The 24,627-nt window shown below is 34.6% G+C and overlaps 2 protein-coding genes across 2 annotated transcripts in view; one reads left to right on the top strand and one right to left on the bottom strand.

The window, feature by feature from the left end:
- Positions 1 to 7,298, top strand: part of HTR2B (5-hydroxytryptamine receptor 2B) — a 10,590-nt gene extending 3,292 nt beyond the window's left edge. The window contains exons 2-3 of the mRNA XM_011381037.2: positions 3,455 to 3,655; positions 6,131 to 7,298. Of these exons, the coding sequence (XP_011379339.1) occupies positions 3,455 to 3,655; positions 6,131 to 7,023 (1,094 nt within the window). The 3' untranslated portion in view covers positions 7,024 to 7,298. The remainder of the gene's footprint in view (positions 1 to 3,454; positions 3,656 to 6,130) is intronic.
- The window catches only part of PSMD1 (proteasome 26S subunit, non-ATPase 1), an 89,272-nt gene that overhangs the window by 57,264 nt on the left and 7,381 nt on the right, over positions 1 to 24,627 (bottom strand). Inside the window, exons 5-15 of the mRNA XM_023523854.1 lie at positions 22,966 to 23,149; positions 20,921 to 21,147; positions 19,474 to 19,534; positions 18,424 to 18,552; positions 17,137 to 17,225; positions 16,586 to 16,664; positions 15,936 to 16,109; positions 14,256 to 14,367; positions 13,322 to 13,518; positions 12,288 to 12,383; positions 11,161 to 11,225 (exon numbers count right to left, since the gene is read on the bottom strand). Of these exons, the coding sequence (XP_023379622.1) occupies positions 11,161 to 11,225; positions 12,288 to 12,383; positions 13,322 to 13,518; positions 14,256 to 14,367; positions 15,936 to 16,109; positions 16,586 to 16,664; positions 17,137 to 17,225; positions 18,424 to 18,552; positions 19,474 to 19,534; positions 20,921 to 21,147; positions 22,966 to 23,149 (1,413 nt within the window). The remainder of the gene's footprint in view (positions 1 to 11,160; positions 11,226 to 12,287; positions 12,384 to 13,321; positions 13,519 to 14,255; positions 14,368 to 15,935; positions 16,110 to 16,585; positions 16,665 to 17,136; positions 17,226 to 18,423; positions 18,553 to 19,473; positions 19,535 to 20,920; positions 21,148 to 22,965; positions 23,150 to 24,627) is intronic.

Genomic DNA, 24,627 nt, shown 5'->3' with positions numbered 1-24,627 from the left:
TGGTCATTACTGGTTTATTTATAACTTAAATTTTAACCCATGCCTCATGATCTATAAGTTGATAGAATATCTGTGGTAGAGTTGAAGGAGGTTTTATAAAATGGCTGAAAGATATGGGTGTGAAGCAAGACACCAAGGCTTTGAATCCTGGCTTTTCTGTGTTGGCTTAGGCAAGTCACTTAACATATGAGTACGATTACTTTGTCTGTGAAATGGGTATGCTAAATTTTACAGTGCAGGTATCTTGTGAAATTGTCAAATAGGGCCCAGAGCATTATAGGCACTGATAACTGGCAGGTATTAGTCCAGAATGCAAAAGGTTTATATACTTAAAATATGTGACTTAGTTTAGATGTGAGTCTGACCAGAGATGAAACAGATGTGTAGCAGTAAAATAAATCGGTTCATCATTTGTACAATAAAATGCTCATCTACCCAATTCTTAAATTAAGGAGCGAAGCAATTAAAGGCACTTCTTTTTGGAAAGTGGAAATTTTAAAGACCAAAGAAAAATTTTTATAAGTATTAAATCACTTGAATAATTTAAAACACTATCACATCAGACATCTAACCCCACAAAAGTTCACATTCTCAAATGTAATGGAAAAACAACAAAAAAACCCCCAGAAGCTTCATAATAAACATTTAAGCACTGGTCTCTGTCTCTCTTTTCTGGAAAGCAAAGAGAGAAAAATTTCTGAGTTTAAAAAAATGTTTATTTGAAAACCATGTCCTTTTTAAACATCAAGTCTACTTAGGATTTGTCCTGTACCCACCCACTCAAGAACCACTTACCTCAGTAAACGCTATAGGCACAGCCTTCAAAGAATTGCTTTAAAAATGCAGTCTTTTAAATCCTCAAAAGGAAACTTGCTTATGGCCCAGATTTATAGATTGTCAACTTTTTTCTGAACCAATGACATAACACAGCTTTCCAAGCTAAAAATCTGCCCAAAGGGTAAACAGGTTTCAAAATAAAATGAGTCTATCTCATCAAGAAACAATTCTGGTTTCTTGTTAAAAAACAGTTTCTGGTTAAAAAAATCAGGGTTTTATACCAGTTACAAAGCAAACGAAACAAAACAAAACAAACAGGCATGGCAATGCCTATGGGTTATTAATGTTTATTTGACATTTATATATATAAATGGATGCTACACTAGAACTCTCGTATATGTATATAAAAAGAATAGTTAAAATTCACCTTTAGTAAAAGGCATACTTTCAAGACAAATTAAAAGTTAAACATGTTTTCAAGCCCTTCTTGAAGTACAGCTTTAAGGTCAACTGCATGCAGGCACACTTGCTATAGCAGGCAGGAAGATAAACACACTGATTTTATACTGGTGATATGGCTTATTGTTTCTAAGGAAGAATGTTTAACAGTTAAGCTAGTTGGCTAGTTTCTGTTAAACAATACCAGTACATTTATGAGTGCTTTCTCCATGCGAGAGATAGTTTAAGAACTTTATATGTATTATTGCATTTACTCTTCAAAGCAACCCTATAAAAATAGTATTATCATCACCATTTTATAAAAGGACATAAAAATAAATGGCAGAGACATAATCTGAACCCAAGAGAACTGACTCTAGAATTCACACTCTTAGTCTCTATTACTTTTTCTCAAATGAAATGAGAAATTATTCCAATCGAAAATGTTAAGTTTGACAAACAGCCAACATTTATCTCTTAAATAATGCTAACGAGACGGCCATAAAATTTTCTCTATGACAAAGGCAGAACCCAACAATTTTTAAAGTTCTATTTCATAATACATGATACAGAATAACTGGGTCTTAATCAATATATGTATGAATTCTTTGGAGGATTGCCAGACCTCTTATCTGAAGAAGATATCAGGCTTAGGCCTATGCATGAAATTGCTGAACCTTGTCTGGGAGACAAACAGAAACTTACGTTAACTGAATGGCAATTCTATCACTCGTTATGTATAGATGTATTTAAAGCATATAAGTCTTCATTTTAAACAGAAAAAAATTGTGCTACTAATACTTTAAGGTAAATAATAAACTGTCTATGATCCAGACTCATCTAAGCCTTGTTTTGCTTCTATAATGATTAATCTGTAATTAGTGCAGGTGCCCTTAGAAATGCCATTATTCAAATCTTATTGAAATTAAATTCTTCTTTGAATTTGGAACTGGGTGGAGGAAAGAGGTAGAAAATGGGATTTGTTTTTCAGAGAAATTTTGTGTGCTTTCTTTTTGTAGGACAACAAATGCTATATAATTTTAATGTTTTCTCGCTTCTCTATTAGCTTTTTAAAAGGTTAAATTTAGAGCCCCAGAATAGCAGAATTAATTTAGTTCAAGTATATGATAACTTATTTCCCTTAGACTACCTCTTAGATATACTTTTTTAAAATGTAAATCTGTAACTTCCATTTTAAATAATATATTAAGTTCTTTTGGAAATAAATGCTTAAAAGAGTGAAACTTCTAATAAAAACAACATATAAAGTTTTTGAATAGTTAATCTATCTCACCATACCAACTTAAACTTTTACAGTTATTCTCAATAGTAAGAAACTTTTCTGACCTTGAGCCTATCAAATTAATATGAACTGAAAAGATAATTTTAGAATAAAAGTACTTGGACTAGGAAAAGTCCCTTTGTAAACTGAGAATGTTTAGAACTGTTTTTAAATTGTATAAACTCTTAGATTACCTGAATCTAATTAAATAAGTTAAGTACTATGTCTAATCCAGAGGTTTTCTTTTTGAACCGAAGGTCTGTATTGTTTATTATACTTCTAGGGACTGGAGTGAATAATGGGATATGGAAGGATAATAATCCTCTTTTCCTCAGGATAATCTGAAGCCATTCCTTTTGCTTACAAACTATATTCAAAAACTATTTGTCAAAAAAAATACAAACAAAAAAAACAAACAAAAAAACCCCACAAAATATCCTCAAATCATTCCACCAAATGAGAGTTTGCTATAAACAAGGTTTATACCAAATCCCTGGCCTCACTGAGATTCCTGTTCTAATACTCCTTTTGCACATTAAATCGCTTCCTCCATATGGTAAAATGTTTTCTTCTTACACAAAAGCAGCTGAAAAATAAAATTTATTTGAATAGCAAGGTTAAGTTCTAGGTGCAACACTGTGTAAAATTTTAAAAGATCACAAAAGGAACAAATGGGCATAGGCCAAAATAATGCGAAACTGCTGCTGACTTGGAAAAAGGGTTGTAGTCAACATACAAAGCAGAAAATGTATTTAAAAGATATCACTTACGGAAATATATTTAATATTATTGATTCCATTGTCTGAAGTTAAGCATTAGCTTGTGGAGGTTAAGTCTTAACATTTTAGATGAATAACAAAAAGGTTAAAAAATATGTATCACTTTAAAGAGAAACTGCAGATTGAAGGTTGCCATTTTGCAGAAGTTATGTTTCTGTTTTGTTTTTCTTTCTTTCAGAAGCTATGTGGCCCCTCCCACTTGTTCTATGCCCTGCCTGGTTATTTCTTGATGTTCTTTTTTCTACTGCATCCATTATGCATCTCTGCGCCATTTCAGTGGATCGTTATATAGCCATCAAAAAGCCAATCCAGGCCAATCAATGTAATTCACGAGCTACAGCATTCATCAAGATTACAGTGGTGTGGTTAATTTCAATAGGTATGTGGGGAACATCAGGGTGTGGGGTGGTGTATACAGCCTTTGGTTCCACTTGGCCAGGAGAATTCCAGGCCTGGTAGGCCATGAAACTCAGCACAAGAGGTCAAGGCAGTTTCCTGATAAACCAACACAAGCTCCTTATGCCATTACTTTCATCATATAGCTTCTAAACCATACTACCAGTAAAAAGTGTGAAAAAGCAGAAAGAACCATCTTCATAGTGTGTACTGATATCTTTCTACTTTGATTTTAATATGCATGAAGACTAAGTCTGAAAACAGTTTTCGTATTGATCAACAGACCATTATGGTCTGGGTAACACACAGAATCCTGAAATAGTATTAAAATAATAAAAAAAGAAATGCATCATAATTAACATCTAAGAAGATAAATAAGAAAAGAAAAGAAAAAAAAAACCCAAACATTTTGTATGCAGGTATCAAAGATCATAAATTCATCTTGGAAGCAAATATGTCTTCATACTAAAGGTAATAAGTGCTTAAGTGTTATCAAAATGTTTAATTAGAAGTTTTAAGAGAGATGTAAATTATGTTCAGAAATGATTTAGAGAAAGAAATCATATTTCTTCTAAACTGTTTTATAACCCTGAGCCTATCTTTAATATGCAGACAGCTGCTATAATACGGTATCTTAGCATGAAGTAGAGCATAAATAACTCGAATCTCTTATAAGTTAATATCAGAAAAACAAACAGATTCACAACAACTGTTGTGATTCACAACTGTTTGTTGTGAATCTGTTTGTTTTTCTGATATTAACTTATAAGAGATTCATACAAAAATAGCAGTGAAAATTGAAATGTTACTGACCAACAGCTGGTTGAGAAGGTAATATGAGCCTTGATGGAGTTAATGGAACGTGAAAACAGAGACAAATGGACCAGAGGTCAAAATAACAGTAAAGAGAAGTTCTATAGAAATGAAGAGTAGTAGCAGGACAAGAAAGGGAAATATCAGAGTTCATGATTTTAGACAGAGGATAGTTTTAAGTGAATTTACTATGGATGGCTTCAGGAGTACATATAATAATAGAGTTGAGGAGTTCAAGAAATATAAAGTTAAGGTGTCAGAAGGGTCATCAGTAGGATGACAGCAATGGAGCAATGGAGAGGAAGACGCTAGCAAGGCGCTACTAAGCCACACGGGCAAAGAGCCTGGAGGCTGGCAAATGGTATAAGTAGATTAAACAGACTTTAACAGGGGAAGTGTTTTTGGGGAAAGAACAATGGAATGATTATCTGGAAGTAAGAGGGTAGAGCAGGAGTCAGCCAACTTTTTCCGTAAAGGGCAAGATGGTAAATATTTTGGGATTGCAGGCTCTGAATGGTTTCTGTCACGACTACTCAACTCTGCAGTACAACAAAAGCAACCATTGAGAATACGCTAACACATGAGTATGGCTGTGTTCCAGTAAAATTTTATTTACAAAAACAGAAGGCAGGCCAGATTTAGCCCTCAAGTTGTTGTTTGCTGACCCCTAGTGTAGAACAGGAAGTGTACAGAATCCTCTTTCTGGTGGTGTTTCTGGGGAAAAGCAGAAAAAGCAGTGGCCTCCACTACAAAGAGTCTGAGGAAAACATTCTCACCAAGGGCTCTTGAGCTACCATAAAAAGGCTGTGCAGATAACGAAGTACTTTTAGATTCATAAAACAACACAAGGATTCTAGAAATTTCTAAAGATTAACTCAGACTTATTTTTAAATATCTGCTATTTCAAAGGGAAAGGATTCAGGCTAACTTTTGTGTTACTTATCTTCCTAGTAAGCTACTTCACTAAGCAAGATCATATTTAAATATTTACTTCATGGTATTTAAAATATTAGAAAGTTAGTACGAGGAACTCAATCTTGAAAATATATTTCATGATTCATGTGCTCTCAAAATCGTAAATAGCATTAAAATGAACCTCTTGGTTTTCCCTAAGAAGGAAAAGATTAAAAGACATTCATAAACATCAAAAGATAAAACTGTCAAATGAAACTGTGTAACCTCAAAGATAATAGCTATCTACTCAGAATTAAGATATTGCACAAATGTACTCTGAAGTCTCTTAGATCACCTATACTGGATATAAAGATAGAGCAGATTCTCTTATGAATTCCTTTTCCTTAACCTGGGATAGATCAACACACAAAAACAGATTACGAGAAATAGAGAATAAATGAAGACACGCTCTGCCATTTCATGAATGTACTACAGCTTCAGGGAAGTCTTAATTATGAACCTGAAATCACTAACCGATCGCTGTTTAAAAACAGCAGGTATGCCTAATTATGCTCTATTTTGCCAAATATTACTTCCATTGATTAAGTGCTATGACAGATTCTGCATTGTGGGTACCAGGAATTACAGTATACTAACCACATAAAGTCACTAAAATAAACTCTGAAAGGACCTAATCTAAGAGTCGAAGGTCATAAAATTAACTCAGTTTATCCTGTTTCCTCCTCCTTAGGCATTGCTGTTCCAGTCCCTATTAAAGGGATAAGAACTGACGTGGGAAACTCAAATAACGTCACTTGTGGGCTGACCAAGGAACGTTTTGGCAATTTCATGTTCTTTGGCTCACTAGCTTCCTTCTTTATACCTCTGGCAATCATGATTGTCACCTACTTTCTCACCATCCATACTTTACAAAAGAAAGCTTACTTGGTCAAAAACAAGCCACCTCAACGCCTAACATGGCTGACTGTGTCCACAGTATTCCAAAGGGATGAAACACTTTGCTCATCACCTGAAAAAGTGGCAATGCTGGACGGTTCTCACAAGGACAAAACTCTGCCCAACTCAAACGATGACATACTTATGCGAAGAATGTCTACAGTAGGAAGAAAGTCACTGCAGACCATTTCCAACGAACAGAGAGCCTCCAAGGTTCTAGGGATTGTGTTTTTCCTCTTTTTGCTGATGTGGTGCCCCTTTTTTATTACAAATATAACTTTAGTTTTATGTGATTCCTGCAACCAGACTACTCTCACAATGCTCCTGGAGATATTCGTGTGGATAGGCTACGTTTCCTCAGGGGTGAATCCTCTGGTCTACACTCTCTTCAACAAGACATTCAGGGACGCATTTGGCCGATACATCACCTGTAATTACCGGGCCACGAGATCAGTAAAAACTCTTCAAAAATGCTCCAGTAATATCTACTTCCGGAATCAAATGGCAGAGAACTCTAAGTTTTTCATAAAACGTGGAATGAGAAATGGGATTAATCCTGCCATATACCAGAGCCCAATGAGGCTTCGAAGTTCAACCATGCAGTCTTCTTCAATCATTCTACTAGATACACTCCTTCTTACCGAAAATGAAGGCGACAAAACTGAAGAGCAAGTCAGTTATGTATAGAAGGAATGGCACAGTTTTCATTAACTAATATAAAGATGGATAAGATGATGAAGATATAAATGTATCAAGAATTATATAAAGAACTTACGCATCAAATCATCTCTTTAAGAGTTATGTATTAAGATTGCCCAATTTTGTTTATTTGTACAAAATTACTCAATGAAAAAAGTCATTTTGTACAGCTACAAATTAAAACAATCCAGCACTGTGGTTAAATGTTAAGGTGGTTAAATGTTAAGGTAGTCAAATGAAATAAAATTATAAACTTTAGGCTTAAAAAAAAAACAACAACCCCCCCCCAAAAAAAACCCCAATGTCATCATATGAATCTATTCAGTTCTAAATAGTATGCAAAGCTATGTTGTGAATAAAACAAACAAATATTAATCTTTTCTTTGACACTTTAAAAGTATAACACGGAACAACAGTGATAGGAACAGAGGACTAAAAATAAGTACGTAAAATAATGATCACACTGGAGATACAGTCTGGCTTAAATGGAATCATGACTGCTTTGATCAAGAAACTGTCTTGATGGAAGGGGTAGGGAGAACAGTAGTTGGATATCAAACGAAATAAAATCTTGAAACTAGAGATGTTTGTTAAATGGTTGGTACCAGGCATCTACTCAGCAGAGGTGGGTGTACTGGAGAAGGAGGAGAAAGCAAATGAAATCACTTTGGGGTACCTAAATCTCAAGTTCCTTAAAGAACACATGCTAACTGGAGAAATGGGACCTGAGTCCAGGCACCTAAACATAAATGATCTCATGAACTGAGATCATGGCTGCCCAAGCTTGCCCAAAGACTTGTCTGAACTTTGGGCACAAAATTTCCAATTCACCCTTTGGTTATTTCATTTCACAGTGCTAGATCTGGGAATAAATTCAATCTGTGTCACTTAATAACTACCTGACACTAAATTTCTCTGAGCTTCAGTTTCCTCATCTACACTTCATAGGGTTCTAATGAGGGTGAGTACATGTCAGTACTTTTTAAATGGTGGACAACCCTACTTACTTTTGATATTTTATTTTTATTCTACTTCCATAAACAGTGAACAAATTTAGGCTGAGGGGATCTGCAGTAAAGACAGGCAATATCTTAGCTTTTCCTTTTCGGACTGACTCATTCTGATGTTTCAACCTACTGCTCTATTGCTGTCCTTCTCCACACAACTCAGCGTAAGAAAATTACTTTAAGAAACATGTTGGCTATGAGAAGCTCAGCCTAAGTGAACCAGGTACATATTTGCCAAATGCAGAATATTTTTCTAGAACATGGTTCTAATACATAGATCTTATAGGCTCTATGCCATCTGCCAGAAAGAGCTTACCTTACCGTACAATCTTAATTTCTAAATCACCCAAGCTTTAGGCATTTTCCCCCACTAGTCTAAGATTTTCCAGCAGCACTGAGGTAGGCTATCTCACATAAGAGGCAAAATAATTTAGGTTCCTAAAAAAGAAAGAAAAAAAATTCTCTATTTTGGTTCCTGTTTCTAATATGATAGGTTTGGCATATGTTAATATTTATACTGTTGCCAAGTCACATGAGATTAAGTCCAGGTATCGCTCTAACAGTATCCCAAACTTCATGTATCTGAAGACATATATATAATTGTTCAGGAAATCTAAATACTAGAAATGGCAATCACATTGCCAAAGTTCTACCCCTAGACAATCTAGAAGGACTACCTTCCCACATGCTCTATAACCCGAATCTGTGTATGTGCTTAAACAAATGCACACTTACAAAATTAACTATAAAACCTTTAAACTATTTAGCTTCAATTTCTGAAAAAAAATTTCTTTGCTTAGTTTCATACTGTAACAGCTTAATTCATATAGCAAAGATGAATAAGAATCTCCAAGATTGTCTAATTTTAAGAAAAGTTTATATCAGATCAACTTGCTCACCATTATAGCAATGTTATTTCAAAAGTATGTAAAGACCAATGCTTCTTTTAACTTTATTTCTCTTTCCAATGTCAAGTTAAAGTAATTTAGATTCTGATAAATTCTAATTGAGTTTCGATGTCAGGCACAGTATTATAGAAAGAAATGTTACACTAAAATCTGCTGACTAGACTGATAACAATGAGCCCAATAATTACCTATTTATTAGATTGAAAATATACTAGGTTCACTTCAACCAGGCAAGAATGCTTTTCTGTTTAATTTTCTATTTTTATCATACACATAATGAACAAATAATCCACAAGTATCAGGAGAAAAACACTGAAAATACTACAACTCCCTGGATTATCCTGAGAATAAAGATAGTATAATTTCCCACAAAGACAATTTCACATTAGTTGCTGAAGTACAAATACATGTTTACTGATATGTTTGCAGTATTCGTGTCCAATAAGTACACTTAAAAAGATGTTAAAAAAGTTATGAAGAAATAAATCATTAAGACATGTTTTAGGAAGGCCAATGGTCTGTAGTTATTTTAAAAGCAACATCTAAAAAGGATGATAAAATGGAACACACACTCAGATAGTAAATGATGACATATCAGAAAACATTTACTATTCTTAGGAGACAGGACAGAAACTTTTCAAATGTTAAAGTTAATGAGGAAATCTGAGAAGAAAATGTTCTATTAGAGCCACCCGGGCAGACAGTGCTCTATGGAAGGGAACGGTGGAGAAAGCACTGATCTGTCACGAGAACTGTTCTGAAATTTCAGTTCCATCATTTAGCTCTGTGACAATGGGAAATTTTATTAACCATTTTGGAATTCAATTTTCTCTTTTAAAAAAATGAGACTATTGGTTAATTTCTAAGTTTCTTTCACCTTTCAAAATTCTCACTCCAGGAAAACGGTACTAATCTAAAATATAGAGAACTTGGTTTCTAACTGCAGCTCCTGAGACAAGCTGATCACATTTAATTTTCTTCATCTGTGACATAAGTTTGAGATAAAACCATCTCTAAAGTCTTTTGCAGATTCTACTTCTTTTAAGAATGGTCCCTTAGAATTAACGAGCACACGAACAATTCAGCTGGATCTGACTGTCTAGGTAGAGATCTCAGCAAAGCTTGAAAGCAACTCCAGGGAGACATCTGCTGCTGAAACTGGGAATTTAGCATATGTGTGAGCTACAGAAAACCCAAGGGAAGAAATGAATTTTGATAATTAGAGAGCAAAGCCCTGTTGAGGTAAAAAGGAAAAAAAAAAAGGTTTCAATTAGCCCATTAACTTCCTATGGAGCAGAATATGCACACTAGGCCACTGATTTATATGACATGAAATATAGTCACTAATATGAAGAATTAATAGCTAACAATGAAAAAACAAAACAAAGAGACTATGAGTAGGATTTTTTACTTTAGCTAACAAAAACAGAATCGAAACCACAACAGTGTTAAGATCAGAGCTGAGCAGAAAGTGAGAACTGCTGGAGGACTACTGTGTCTACCCCCACCACCACCACCATGTCCACTGACACACACTCAAATAGCACTGCCGGACACGGTCCGAAAGGTTTTAGATATTAATTCACTTAACTGTCAAAAATCACTCTTCTCAAGTAAGTGTTATCATACCCATTTTACAGATGAGGAATCCGAGGCTCAAGGAGGCTAAATAACAATCTGAAAGACTCAGCTAATAAGTTGCAGAGCCAGGATTCAACCCAGGCAGTATGACCTCTTCATCAAAACTATGTCATACTGCCAAAGGCATCTCCAAATCTCCAATTCCAAACTAGCTTTTTTAAATCTACGAATGTTGTGCATTTTTTTTCATTTAAACAAACCTTGTACTCTCATGAAAAAGCTTCAAGAACTCTATAAATCTGGGTAACAGACAGCATCCCATTTGAATTTCCACTATACATGGAAAGAGGAATACTGAAGGTATTACTTGGATTTTAAAAATTAAGTGAATAAGCAGAAATGGTATGAAAAAACAAAGATAAATAATAATTAAGTTATTTTACTGCTTCTCAAATAGGTTCTCATAATCCCAAGACATGTATGTTTCTTTTTCAATTGCACAGTATTAATCTAATCGTTAAATGGTCCTCACTCTGGACTTAGATATATCCCTCATATATTTTAGTTTGTTTAGTTAATGACTGTAAAAAAATAGAATATAAATAGAATCAGAAGTTAGAAATTATTACCTGAATAGAATGAACCCAAGTGATTCTACAGCTGCCCTCCTGACATCATCATTAACATCGCTTACCTAGGAAAAAATTTAAAGGATGATTACATTATATCCGCAGTCCATTGCTACACTCATATGAGGCCTAAATCATTCGAATGCAAATAAGACCTCTTTAATATGTTATTCCTTTATTAGAATGTCTTTCTCCAATTTAGAAGAACTCATCTGAGAATTTCTTCATTTCAGGGCTTAGAAACCTTTCCAACTTGGTAATGTTTAAGATTCAAGGCTACTTTTAAAGACTATTTCTGTTGCATTATAGCTGTTGTGGGCTACACTGAAAATCTAACCATTCCTTCAATGTTATTTTTGAAAAACATTATGTCCTAAGTTCAAGCAAAATACAGACATTTAGAAGGTACCACATTATGCACTGATAAAGGATAAACTACTAATCAATACTGTGGGATGTGAACATCTCTGGGAAGGAGGAGTTAATGATGGTTTTAAACCCTTTCTGCAAGAGAAGATGACTTTGGGTTTACCTTTCCCCAGCACCATAACAGTGGAAACCTAATGAGTTAAGACATATATGGAATGCCTGCTGTGTTACCAGGCAACGTTATTTATCGTTGGTAGCTGTATCGGGATTAGGACAATAAGTGGAAAAAGTCTGTTGGAAAACATGGGCATTGACTTTCCTGTGCAATGTGTCTCTTGGAATAGAGTATGTCCCTTGGGGTGGGGGTGGGGGGTACCTGAAAGTTAAGTTCACAGGCTGTACAAAGAAGTGGTTCCTATTGTTAATTAGATTTCCCAATCCCAGGGCGGCTGCACACACTCATGTAGTCTTGTCCCTTACAATGAGGGTGCTCCTTGCAGTAGGGGTTCAGAAGTCACATCTGAATGACTAAGGACTTTCATTCATACTGACATACTGTTGTCCTGTCCTAAATCCTTCTGAAAAACTGAGTGAATCTGGTGCTAGGTTATGGCTGATTGTGTCCTGTGAATGAGAATCCAAACCCAAGACCACTGGTGGTGGTCACGTGGTGTGGGTGCTGCACCCACCTAGACCCCTAGGGTCCACCTGCAAACTTGCCCTTCCAGCCCATCCCCAAGAAAGGTCGAAGTACTTACAGCAACATGTAGCAGGCGTCGAATAGCTTTGTTGTTACCTGAACCACAATAAGCCATGGCTACAGTATACATTCCAGACCTTCGAAGAATTGGATCCTAAGAAAGAATAACTCAACATCAATCATCAGCTTATCATTGCAAAAACTAACTCTAACAAGCATAGGAGCATACATTAGGAAAGTTTGTTTTAGGAAATAATGAACTCAAGAACTCTTTTGTGGTTATGTTTTCTAAATGAATGGGGAAATAAAAGACGCTAATAAGGGAGGAGTTAATTGCTTGTAATTCTCAATATTCTGTGCAACATGCCTTTCCTGCTTCACACTTTCTAGGAAGTATAAACTCAAATTCAATACCAATACGTATCGTCTTGTGACACTCAACTTCCATTTGCCAAATGGACAACAGAGAAGCTCATTTCTAATTCCACATTCTAACTTGTTTTTTTACCTTATCATTTAGATCTAGGGCACTGAGCGCTGAGTGGAAGAGACATGGAGTCTGATATTTGAGCAAAATAATTTATAGTTTTATCAATAAACTATAGCAGTGGTTCTTTTCATCAGAACATAGAGGACGATATTACCGACTACCTATCATAACCAATACTATTGTAAAAACAAAACAAAAGGCAATGGAAAAAAAACTCACTCAAGTTAAGTATGTATAGAGATTGGCACTATTTTTTAATGAAAAAACAAAGTAAACTTTATCTTTTCAAATGGATATGAAATCATTCCAAAAACATTATTTCTAAAAAATCAACTTGCAAATTTCTGAAGAACTTTTCTTGACCTCTTATCTGAAAATCACTGAAGTCTTCGTTCAATTAAAAATCCTCAAATTACTCCTGTTCGCCTCTTCTAATCAGTTTTTTTTTTTAAAAGTCCATTAGGCTTTATACATCTTATGAATTTTGTCAACAAATGTAGCTAGGTGTTCAGGACACAGAGATAGTTTTCAGTGAAAGTAAGTGTTTCTGTAAATGGTGGCAATAACAGCAAGGTGAGGGAGTAGAGAGAAGATAAATTCACCTTATCACGGCACAGAGATTCAATGAGAGCATCAGCCTCTTCCATCCTTCCGTACATGACTAATGCAATGCCGACTGCGAGACCGCGAAGAATCTTCTCATGTTGAGTCTCTTGTGCGTAGCCGACCATGTCCTCAATAGCTTGGGCATTTTTAGAGCCCAACATAACCAAACCTAGGGCCAGGCCAGCTGCTTCCCCTAGTGAGTAAAAAGTAAAACATTAAAGAGTATGTAAAGTCGTAAAAGGGGTCAAATATGTGGTGACAGAAAGAAATCTAACTACAGGTGGTGAACATACAATGCAAAATATATATGACTTACTGCTGAATTGTACACTTGAAACTTACTGGATTTCATTAGTCAATATCATCATAATATTAAATAAATAAATAAATAAATAAATAAATAAATAAATAGCATGTAAAGTCAATAAAACTGTCCTATTGGAAGTGGCACCTATTAACACAGACTATCAAAATAATCACTAGCTTCCTATAGCATTTTTTCAAAATATCTGGCAAAAAGGAGGGTTTTTTTTTAATGTGGAAATACATCCCTATATTTATAGGTACTTTCCTTTTAAATCTTGACTAAAGGCAGCATCAAATTCTACAGTGATTTCAAAAGAGATATTATGACATTTTTTTCTACATTATTACCACAGTATAGATAACCCTAAGATACAAGTAGATCACGCTAATAAATTTCTATTTGCAAATGTCAATTATACAGACACACACAAGAATATACAATTTTTAAAAGCCTATTCATAACAAAACATATTTTAATGAGTTTTACAAATGGGAAAAAAATCCACCCTCTCTTCAAGTAGAGAAAGCCATTAGGTTTTTAAGAGGCTATAATAGGTAGAAAATAAGCATTACGGTTACATTAATTAACCCTAAAATTTGTTGCCTGTAGAAAGAATCACTTACCTGTCACAGCATCATCCTGATAAAGGTTTGTTTTTAGCAAATCATACACATCCTGGCGTGCGGTCCCCATGGCAGCCAAACCAAGGCCTAGACTGCCACCGTGTCGAACAATCTAGGGGAAAAGCATGGGCTCCACTGATTTGGTACGCTGTACTTAAAATCCGAGCTTTCATTCTAATTACAAAATATATTTTGATATTAAACATATAGAGCAGTTGGCCTAGTGCAAATGAGCAAAGAATTTGATATTCAGAAGGCCAGTGGTAACCTTAGCAATTTCAGTGTCAAAAGAATGGTGCTTGCTAATGCCAAAGAATAGTGAGTTGAGAAGCGAATAAAAGAAAGTGGAGACTACAGCTCTCTTTCAGTAAGTTTACCTAAGGAAGATAACTAAGGGAAGAAGCAAGTGTCAAGGAAAGTTTTTTCTGACAGTTGAGACCTGAATAAGCTTACGGGCTGAGGAGGAGGCAGCACAGAGGGAGGCTGAAGAGGAGAAAGGGTATCTAATGGATGGAACGTGGTTGTGAATAAAGTGGGAGAAAATGGGGTCAAGAGCAAAAGTTGGTCTTTACTTGAAGAGGGACATTTTAGTGGTCATCTGTCATTTTTGAATGCACAGTATCCTTTTATTGGTGACAGCGCCACAATCTTGCTTGGGGAATACTCCTTGGGGGGTCTGTCATTTAAGAAGCTCCCACCTTCCTCTAGCCAAAGTGTGGGCCTATGACCCAAGACAGGCCAATCACATGCTCCTTCTTTAAGTGGAATGACCTGCAAACCAAATGTGTTTCAAGTCCATTTATCCTGACAGTAGGGATCTGAAGAGACAAGTCCATTAGTTCCTGTTACCTAGATCCCTAGAACTGTCCTCGTTCTAAACCTGTGTGAGAACTGGTTCATGAGCTTTTCCTTTAACTTGTAAGCTATTTCCAATAAACTCCCTGCTTAGGTTAATCAGAGGTTTTTGTTGCTGGCAATCAAAAAGCTTTGCCTGATAAGAAAATTTTTATCTGAGACCAGAAAAAATGAAGTAAAGGTATGTGTAGATATACACGGGACCTAGGGACAGGGGCCTTATTAGCTGAGACAGATCGTCCTTCTGGCCTCAACCTTCTCACTGAAGTCGGAGGACAGTTTTCTGGCTCACTCAGCTACTCTCTTAACAGCTTTCTGAAGAGTTTACTCTAACACAAAAGTTCAAGTCTAAAATCCTATTCCAAGGTAACTTAAAATAAGACAGAGCTACTTATTAAGTTTGTTCAAAACTTCTACATTTAAAAAATTATCAACAGTCAAAACAGGCAAGAATTCTGACTCCTAAGAGAGTATATGCAATTTCTTTGGGCCTTAGTTTTCTGTAAAATGGTGGGATTAGACTATATGATCACTAAGGGCATTTACCGTTATAACACGGCAAGATTCTACAGTGTGGGAATACAAAGTGTTTTACAAATACCTTGCACTTTATTTTGCTTGTCATATGGTTTAAAGAGCTAAGAAGTACAATTTAACCTTAAAGGAAAGGAGATTACCTTTTCAAAAAAATTTTCTATGAGAACAGTACTGTTTTGGAAATTCCCAAATCCCACAAAATTTCTATTCACTAAAACGATTTGGCAAATATAATGTTTTCCTGAACTCTCTAGTAATGGAAATTTAGTTTTCCATTCTAACACTTACATCGTTGCTGGCATTCTTAAGCTGGTTAAGCAGATAGTCAATTATATCACCACCATGATTGGCATGAATGAGACCTAATGCATAGAGACCTCCACCTTCTTGATAGGCTGATCCTGGAGAGGTGTCCTTGGGAAGATATGTTGCCATTAACTGTAATGCTTCCTTCTCATGACCCTGTAAATTGGAGCCACAACAAAAGTGTCACTAAGAGAAAATAAGACAAAAAAGAACTAACATTTTCTATGATCACTGCTTTTCTCTAGAATGTTCACTTGCTGAAGTAGAGTTCTCTCTTACACAACTTTATCACTCAAAAGAGAGAACAGCCTTTAAGACACCCGGTCATATTCTGCTTAGAAACAAATGCCTCAATTTTTCCCCTTATTTTATGACATTTCCTCGAATTCATCTTAGACTATACAAATAACTAATTTTAATTCGTCCTTTAAGAAATAATCTTCATAAGAAAAGGATTTCCATCTTTTATTAAAAATACATATATATGTATTTTAATATCTTACTTTATCCTTCCCTGTAAGAGGACTGATCTAACAAAAAGTACTTGTCGATAAATTATAGTAAAGTTTTTTTCTAACTCCAGAAAAATTGCTCTGTTCTGATGCCTGCGCACACTGATCAGTGTATATTACCTTATGAATTACACCCAAACTGGCTGTAGCTGTAAATTTTGCCCAGTTAGTGGCTCTGGCCAACCACTCCAAGTTATCTCTGTAAGAAGAGAAAATGTAGCAATACCGTTGAAACAAATTTCATGGAGTTTTTTATAACACTAAAGTCAAAGCATTAAAAATTTACCTTGAACTGATACAAATCATTTCATTTTATGGATCTCAAATTACTGCTGATTGTATTTTACCCTCTAAGTTCTTCTTAGTATTGTGAAGACTTTTTTTTTAAATGTATGATATATAATTCCACTATGAACAAAAGCAAAATTATACTAAATTTCTGAGCTTAATATATTTCATTCAAAGCTGATAGCTGAGCCAACTAATAAAGGGAATTAATTTTATCTTAAAACAAGCAGGCATATTGATAAAAAATATATAAAACAGCAAAAATAGCACTTAAAATTCAGGACTGTCAGGCAGGGGAAGCTTTCCACATCCATGTAACACTGTCCAAAGAGTCTCCGTTAAAGATGATTTAAAACAAAGTGGAAACCTTCGAGCATATTTACCTAAGAAACTGGTCACTGGTAGTCCCACAATGCATAAAAGAGTTTGCTATAACAGTTGCTGTGTGACATACAGAATTCCGTACTGCATCCTACAAAAACAAATACAAATTTTTATCATTGGCAAAGTATTCCATGTGTGTGCAAGTTAGCACGTGAACACACGGAGGCCTTGTTTTGTGGTGAAACGTGAATAAATTTAACTGATCTTTAAAATACGGATCTTGGATATTTCTCTATAAAGATTAACTAGCCAGTTTATATAAACGAGCAAGTCGAATTCAGCTTTATTTGTGGTGTTGAGGTTAGTAGTAGATTTAGGTAGGTTAATTTAGGCAGTAGGCTTTCTAGTTTTGGGTTTCTGGATAGTTTAACTTACAACTTCTCGTCAGCACCTTGCCCAAGGTCCCCGAGGTGTTAGGATAACCTGAGCAATGCTGCACCTCTCTGGCACTGCACCTCTGGCAGTTACCAAAGTAATTTTGTTTATTTATTTATTTTTATTTTTAATTACGTCAAGAGTTTATTAAGGGAACTTATATAGGAGGCGAGTCTTGAGAGGCAAGATGTCAGAGATATTCTCCGCCAATTTTGTTTATTTTTAATGAGACTATATTATAAAGGTTAGTTTCAAATAATTGTCATAAATGCAAATTATGTAACTGTCTTTTTGCCATTTGTAAAAATTGTATTGAAAGTTTGGAGAAACATTACATATGCTTCAATCAAATGTTTAATAATAGAATAGCAAATATGGATTTTAAAAAAGATTGACTTTGGGAAAGGGTACTAGGTAAAGGAGACAAAGAAAGGAAGATTTTTCATGCTATATATTTTCATATTAAAGCAGATGAATATATTACCTGTTCAAAATTAAAATATGAACAATCGTTGTTATCGATATCTCAAAAGGTTACGATACGATAAGGTAAGAACCTCAGCTCTCAAGTTTGTAGTTCAGTAGGAAAACAGACACGTAAACTATATTAATGTTGGCTGTACTATCTGTCCAGATGTTACATGTACACATTAAAATAAAGTTTGCTAAAGAAAATTTTAAAAAATCCACTAAACTTCCTAATGAGAGACTAGAACAAAAACAGCTCAATTAACTCCCTTTTTCAACAGTTAAATATAAGAGTTTCTCCCGTTGTTATTTTTACAAAAACTTACTTATTTCCTTAATCAGGAATAAAATGCAACAAAGTGTTCAATAAGAAATAAATATAATTATATTTGACAAAGAAATAAATATAAGAAAAAAACCTCCTTTATAGATTAATTTCCTACCTTTGTATTTTTTAGAATCATGAGATCTGTGTTATTGTTTCGTATTAAAAACTGCAGATGTAACTCAATAGCCATTTCACCACTTAAAATTTTAATCATTTTCAAAGTCTGGTCCTTGGGCTCTGGACTCTGACAAAACAAACACAGAATGCAAATTCATATATTACTGCAATCCACAAAGCCAACTTTATTTTAACAGCCCCAAAGCCGTGAAACTCAGAGTTCATACACACAACCACACTTATATTTTAATAGGATCTAGAAAACTCATGTATCACTTGCTTTAGAGAAAGAATTATTTATTTATTAAATGCCACTGAGATATGATAGCAGCTTGATAGGAGAATGAAATTCATTCCGAACTAGATGCCAATGTAAAATATTTTAATAAAAAAAAAGCTATAAAATAACTAATTACTGATGGTATGCAAGGAAAATTATTCTATACAGAGCCAATTTATACCTTAGGTGAGGAGCCCTTAATCTAAACTGAGAAAACCGAAAGCATCTTCAGTCAACACATATATGATCTCATGAACTACCAAGCCATCAAGACAACTAACTACCCATCTGGGTGAAGAACAGCTGAAGTTTATATACCTGAGCAACAGAAACCAAGAGTCCTCATGGAGGAAACTTTTATGTTCAACAGACCACTGCTCTAACACTTAGACTCTTCCACATACCCCGAACATTGAAAAGCAACAAAGATGACCAAAATGCCCCTCTCTAGGATTAGTGGCCATTTATACAGAGGCTATACATTTTTCTCTCCCTGTGACAGGTAATTCAGAGTTATTAAGGACAGAGCTCATTCTTTAGTAAGGATCTAAGGATTTGATTTTTTCTAAGTTAAGTGCTTTCTGGGACCAGTCTTTAAACTTTTACTTTTTACAGAAAATCAATTTTTATAAAAACGACTTTGCTATCAAACCTAAAGACTTCCTTAAAACATCCTTAAAAACAAGTCTGCAACACTTTAAAGCAATTTATAATATACTGTGGGAGTGTATGTTAAATGGCAATCTCAACTTCAAAACTTCAACTTACCGCTTCTGGTGTCTTTCCTACTGGCACGCTGCCTGTCTTTTCTTCTGTTTCCATTGAATCACTAAAATGAAGAGAATCAGAGTTACCAATCTGATAAATCTTTTCTGAATAGGACATGTGGGTGACTTGTTATCAAACTGCAGATCTGAACCATGTTCGAATTAAATATTTTACAAGGAAGAAAATGTTCAATTACTTCATAAGTATTGCTGTCAAGAAACAGAAAAGATTCTAAGATGGAGGCAGCCCAGTTATTGAATTTCCTCCAAATAAATCATAAAAACACACAAAGCAACTAACTAGGTTAGCAAAATGCATGGACAATAAATACAATATAACCAGGTGACAAGGTATCCCCTGAACTACCCAAACACAGTCAGGTGCAGACACCACCAACAGCTACAAGACCAATTGGAAGTGAAGCAGTCGGAGCCCCAACAACTCTTAAAACTAACTAGTGGTGCCTCAGGGGCAGGGGGCTGACCTCAAAAGGCACAAGGGAAATTTCTGGGATAATAACAGAGGTGATGGTTACATGAATGTTTATGTTGCCAGAACTCACTGACCCGTATAATTATGACATATTTATTATTCAATTAAAAGAATTAAAGAGCTGAAAAGGATTCAAAACAAATTGGCAAATATAAACGATGGCAAAGAAAACACAACTTATATAGAACAAGAGACTCCACAGAAGAAAAAGCAAGGGGAAAAAAACAAATACTAAAAGCTAAAATTCAGGAAAACCTTACTGAGGCAGGAACGTTTTTGGTGTTTTTGAGGACCAGTAAGACGGCCAGTGAGATCTGAAGGTGGTAAGGAAGTAGCAAGAGGTGAGGTGAGGGGTATGGAGAGGACAGACCACGTACGGCCTTGTAGGTCATCTTTAAGACATAATTTTATATGACGTGTTTAACGTTTCTGAGGAGAACTTTCACCACTACATGGACAACTTTAAAAGGAAAAAAATGCAGGCACGACAAAGACAAACTTAAGTTAAATGTTTTAACAAGTGGCTTAAATGTGTAACAAAATACAGGAAAATAAAATCTAATGCTGTATCACCCTGATATGTATATAGTTCTAATAAAAGCATAAAAAACTGAAAATGTCTCTTATTTCCAAATATTTAACTCAAGTACCTAAAATCTAGCCTACCTACCGCATCTGAGATTTTTAATTTATTTAATTAAGTAGCATACACGCTGTCAGGCAGGCCCTCCCCATTGGAATATCAGTTCCATTTCTTTCAAGAGGTCCATTTTTTTTTGTTTTCCTTAATGTGCCCAGCACAGTGCAAAAGGGAACAGCCTTAATAAGACTTTACAATCTTTGAAAGCTAATGGCAAAATTTATTCTTAAAACATGCAAACTATGAACATTTTACCTATTTTCAAAATGAAAAAGATTGATCAATTAGTTCTGATGCGGAAAAAGGTATTTATACCTGTCTTTCTCTGATCCTGGAACAGTACCCGTATTGGTGGATCCAGGCACAGAAGCAATAGGGGTGCCAACAGTTCGAAGATTCTGGATTACAGATGACAAAAACTGCTGGCTAGCACTTTCATACAAATCAAAGCAAATCTGATAAGCCATCAGGAGGTTGTCTTCCTTTACCAGTTTTTCTAAAATATCACTCACAGCCTGGGGATCATCTAAGAAAATTAAGCACTGAAATGCAGATAAAGAATAATTACATAACAATCAAAAACTTTGTCTACAAGATACTTAGAGTGACAGTCAACATATGGAAACTCTTAAAATATAAGCATAGGCAAACTGCGGCAGACTAACCAGCTAGTCGAGCACTCCAATTCTGATCCTGACACTAGAAATAGTTTTCCTGAAAATTACATCTGCCTTCCAAAGAAAATCCATACAAATTATAGTCACAGGTCCTATGTGCCTGGCAATTAACAGTATTCAACAACTGGTTGGCGAATAAATCATGGCTTCTTTAAATCTTACCCATAATTTACATTTAAGACCTCCTTAACTTGTAATTTCTGCTTTACTATAAACTGTAGGAGTCATTCATTCATCGTATTGTGCTGGGCCAGGACACGAGGCATTAAAAAGACCATTTAGAAGTATTTCTCTAATTATTCTTACGATCTACCATATGTTTTAATAATATTATCCAATAATGTTAGAATTTTCCTTTTAAAAATTAAAAATTTTCTTTCAGTAGCAAATAACTGAGTTTTAAAATGAACATATAATCAAAGTTATTACAAAAAATAGGAAATAATAGAAACGAATGACCAATAATAGAGAAAGTAAGGCAGAGTACATCCATTGAATGACTACTACACAGTAAAGAGTTAGAACATGAAAAATGTTAAATTGAAAGACATATATAATTGATATAGTTTGCATTTTTTTAAATGTAAAATTTTTAAAGGGACAAGGAATAAAACTAAAAGAAATAAAATTGCTTCTAAGAAATAAAACTGAAATACACAAGGAGGATAGAAGACTACTGTTTTTCCTATAAAAATTTAAAAATTATTAAAAACTATGAAGAAGCAAACAAAACTCCAAAACCTTTATGGAGAAAACTGAAAGGGAATACACTAAAATGTTAAGTTCACTTTGGAAGACATAAATGGGATATTTTTCTTCCAGCTTTTTCTATGTTTCAAACTTGCTTTAAAAAGCATTAAAAAAACAGCATTGAAAAAAGCATTAAAAATGATGTATTGATTTAAATTCCAAAAATGTATAGAGGATGAACACACATAATGAGAACACATCTAACAAACAAAATGTGTGATAAAATGCTGTTTTGAGAATACAAAAATTTATACAGTGATGACTGTTACAAAAAACCAACCAATGTGTACTTACTGTCAATAAAATACAATGTAGCCACTGAGAAGAATGCAGCAGCTAGACATGTATTAATAATAATTGGTGGAAAAACATCTAGGCATTACCTTTGAGAAAAGGCCCAAAGAAAGGAAAAGATACATTTTATTTTATATATTTTCTGTATTGTCTAAATTAAAAAAAAAAATGTGCAAACAAATTCATACAAGAAAAGAGATAAAAAAAAAATATGCCCAAATGTTTTGGTTCTCTTTGGGTAATGAAACTAAAGATAATTTTTTCACTTGAAATTCTTTTTTGAATGATAAAACATATAACATGTTTTTATCTTTTCTTCTACCTTTTAATCTTCGTTTCCACAATTTCCTTAAATGCCTGGATTATTTTTGAAAGAAAAAATAATACATAGAAAGAATGGATTATAACAAAAAAGCTTATATTTCTGTGACATTATGTTTTGTACAGGTAAAAAGATATGTAAACTACATACCTTATCTTTTCAGGGCTGTTGTGAAGGTCAGCCAATATATATATATGAAACCATTATAGTAACGTGATGTAATAAAAAGTAATTATAATGATATAATTATATCATTATAATGTGGTGAAGCACAGCCCAACAGTACAGTGTAAAGTAATGGAATGGAATGTAATTACCTGACAAACATTGATAAAATCAGGTTTCTCCAAGTTCATGTAAATTTTAACTAGAACTCTTAGTACTTTATTCCGAAACTGTTTATTCTGCATTAAAGACATGCACAGCTTGAGGCTATAAGCCAGCATTCCTGGGACATCATTCTGAAAGAAATAATTTAAAGATACATCATTACTGAAGCATCATGTTTATTCAGAAATCCAATTATTTAATCTATATTCTTTAGTGATTCCAGACAAATATTTAAACCCCTTCAACAATAAAAACTTTAAAAACTGTAACCATTTTAGACGTAAATCTTAAAAGGAAATTACATATTTCCCTGTCTTCGTGAAAAAATGGACTGAAAACATTTTATATATAGTGATCATCCAAGAACATCACTATATGAACACAGTATGCTATAACAGAGTGATGCTTTTAATTATCCTAAAAAGATATAACTGTCCATATACTAAGTGGCTATGTTTTTCAACTATGCTGAAGTTTTTTTCTGCCTCCAATCTTGCCACTGGACTCCCTCATGACTTACTGCCTATACTCTCTGGCCAGGAAGATAATGTGACAGAGCTGTTGTTATTCAGCTCTGAGTGACTCAAGTTTTGAGTGCTGTCACATCTGGCTGGTGGAAATTTCTACTACAGACTATGTACATTTACCTTACGGCTTTCCAAAGCATGCCCAGTGTTTGAGATACCAACCTATAAAAGCCCTTCACTGTAAATAGATACACTGAAGAGCTACAGGAATGTTTCTCAAATAGTGAGTCGTGACCAATCAGTGTATGAAATCAACTTACTAGAACTAGCACTTTTTAAAATGAAGTATAATTTAAAAATGTCAGTTACAAGTAGTAAAAATAGGTATTATTTCACAAAACTTAAGTTATGTCTATGTGCATATGTATATTGGGAAGCAAAGTAAGATGCATTTCTTACTCTGCTTTATTCTTTTAAAACATTTATCATCCTTTAATTATTTGCCTGGCTGCCTATTCCTCCAATGGATTGCTCCATTTGGGGAGGGACTATTAGTATTGTTTGCTACTGTATCTCCAGTGCCTATAAGAGTGTGTGGCACATAGTAGGCACTCAAAAAAATACTTGTTGAATGAATGAAAACAAGTATTTTCATTCTATTCATAGCATAAAGACAAGGAGAGGTTACAACTACACAAAAATGAAACAAAGTAAAACAAGGGCCATTCTATCACACTGGGTGATTCATTCGTTGACTCATTTAAACAAATCTTACCACAGCTAGACATAGTGGTGAGTAAGGTAAAAGTATCTGTCCTTATGGAGGTTATAATCTGGTGGGAAACACAGATGTTAACTATCTTATAATACAATTAATTATTATAGTGGTAAACACTATGTAAAAAATATAGGAGGGCGCCAAGGGATTCACAGAAGAATTGGACCTAGTCTTTGCAGTTGGGGTTGAGGAGGGTATGGGTGGTGGGGACTGACAGAAGAATCTATAAACAAGTATCAGTTGAGCTGAACTCTGAATCTTGAACAGGAATAAAGCAGGTAAAGAAAAAAAGGATATATTTTTGCGAGAGGCAATATTTTTGGCAAAGGGAACAAGGCAGCATACACCTAGCAGCTGACAGGAAGTCAAAATGGCTGGAATGCAGAGAACCAGCTCACGGAAAC

The sequence above is a fragment of the Pteropus vampyrus genome, unplaced genomic scaffold, assembly GCF_000151845.1.
Source record: "Pteropus vampyrus isolate Shadow unplaced genomic scaffold, Pvam_2.0 Scaffold423, whole genome shotgun sequence".
In the NCBI taxonomy this organism is placed as follows: domain Eukaryota; kingdom Metazoa; phylum Chordata; class Mammalia; order Chiroptera; family Pteropodidae; genus Pteropus; species Pteropus vampyrus.
This window is presented reverse-complemented; position numbering and strand designations above follow the sequence as displayed.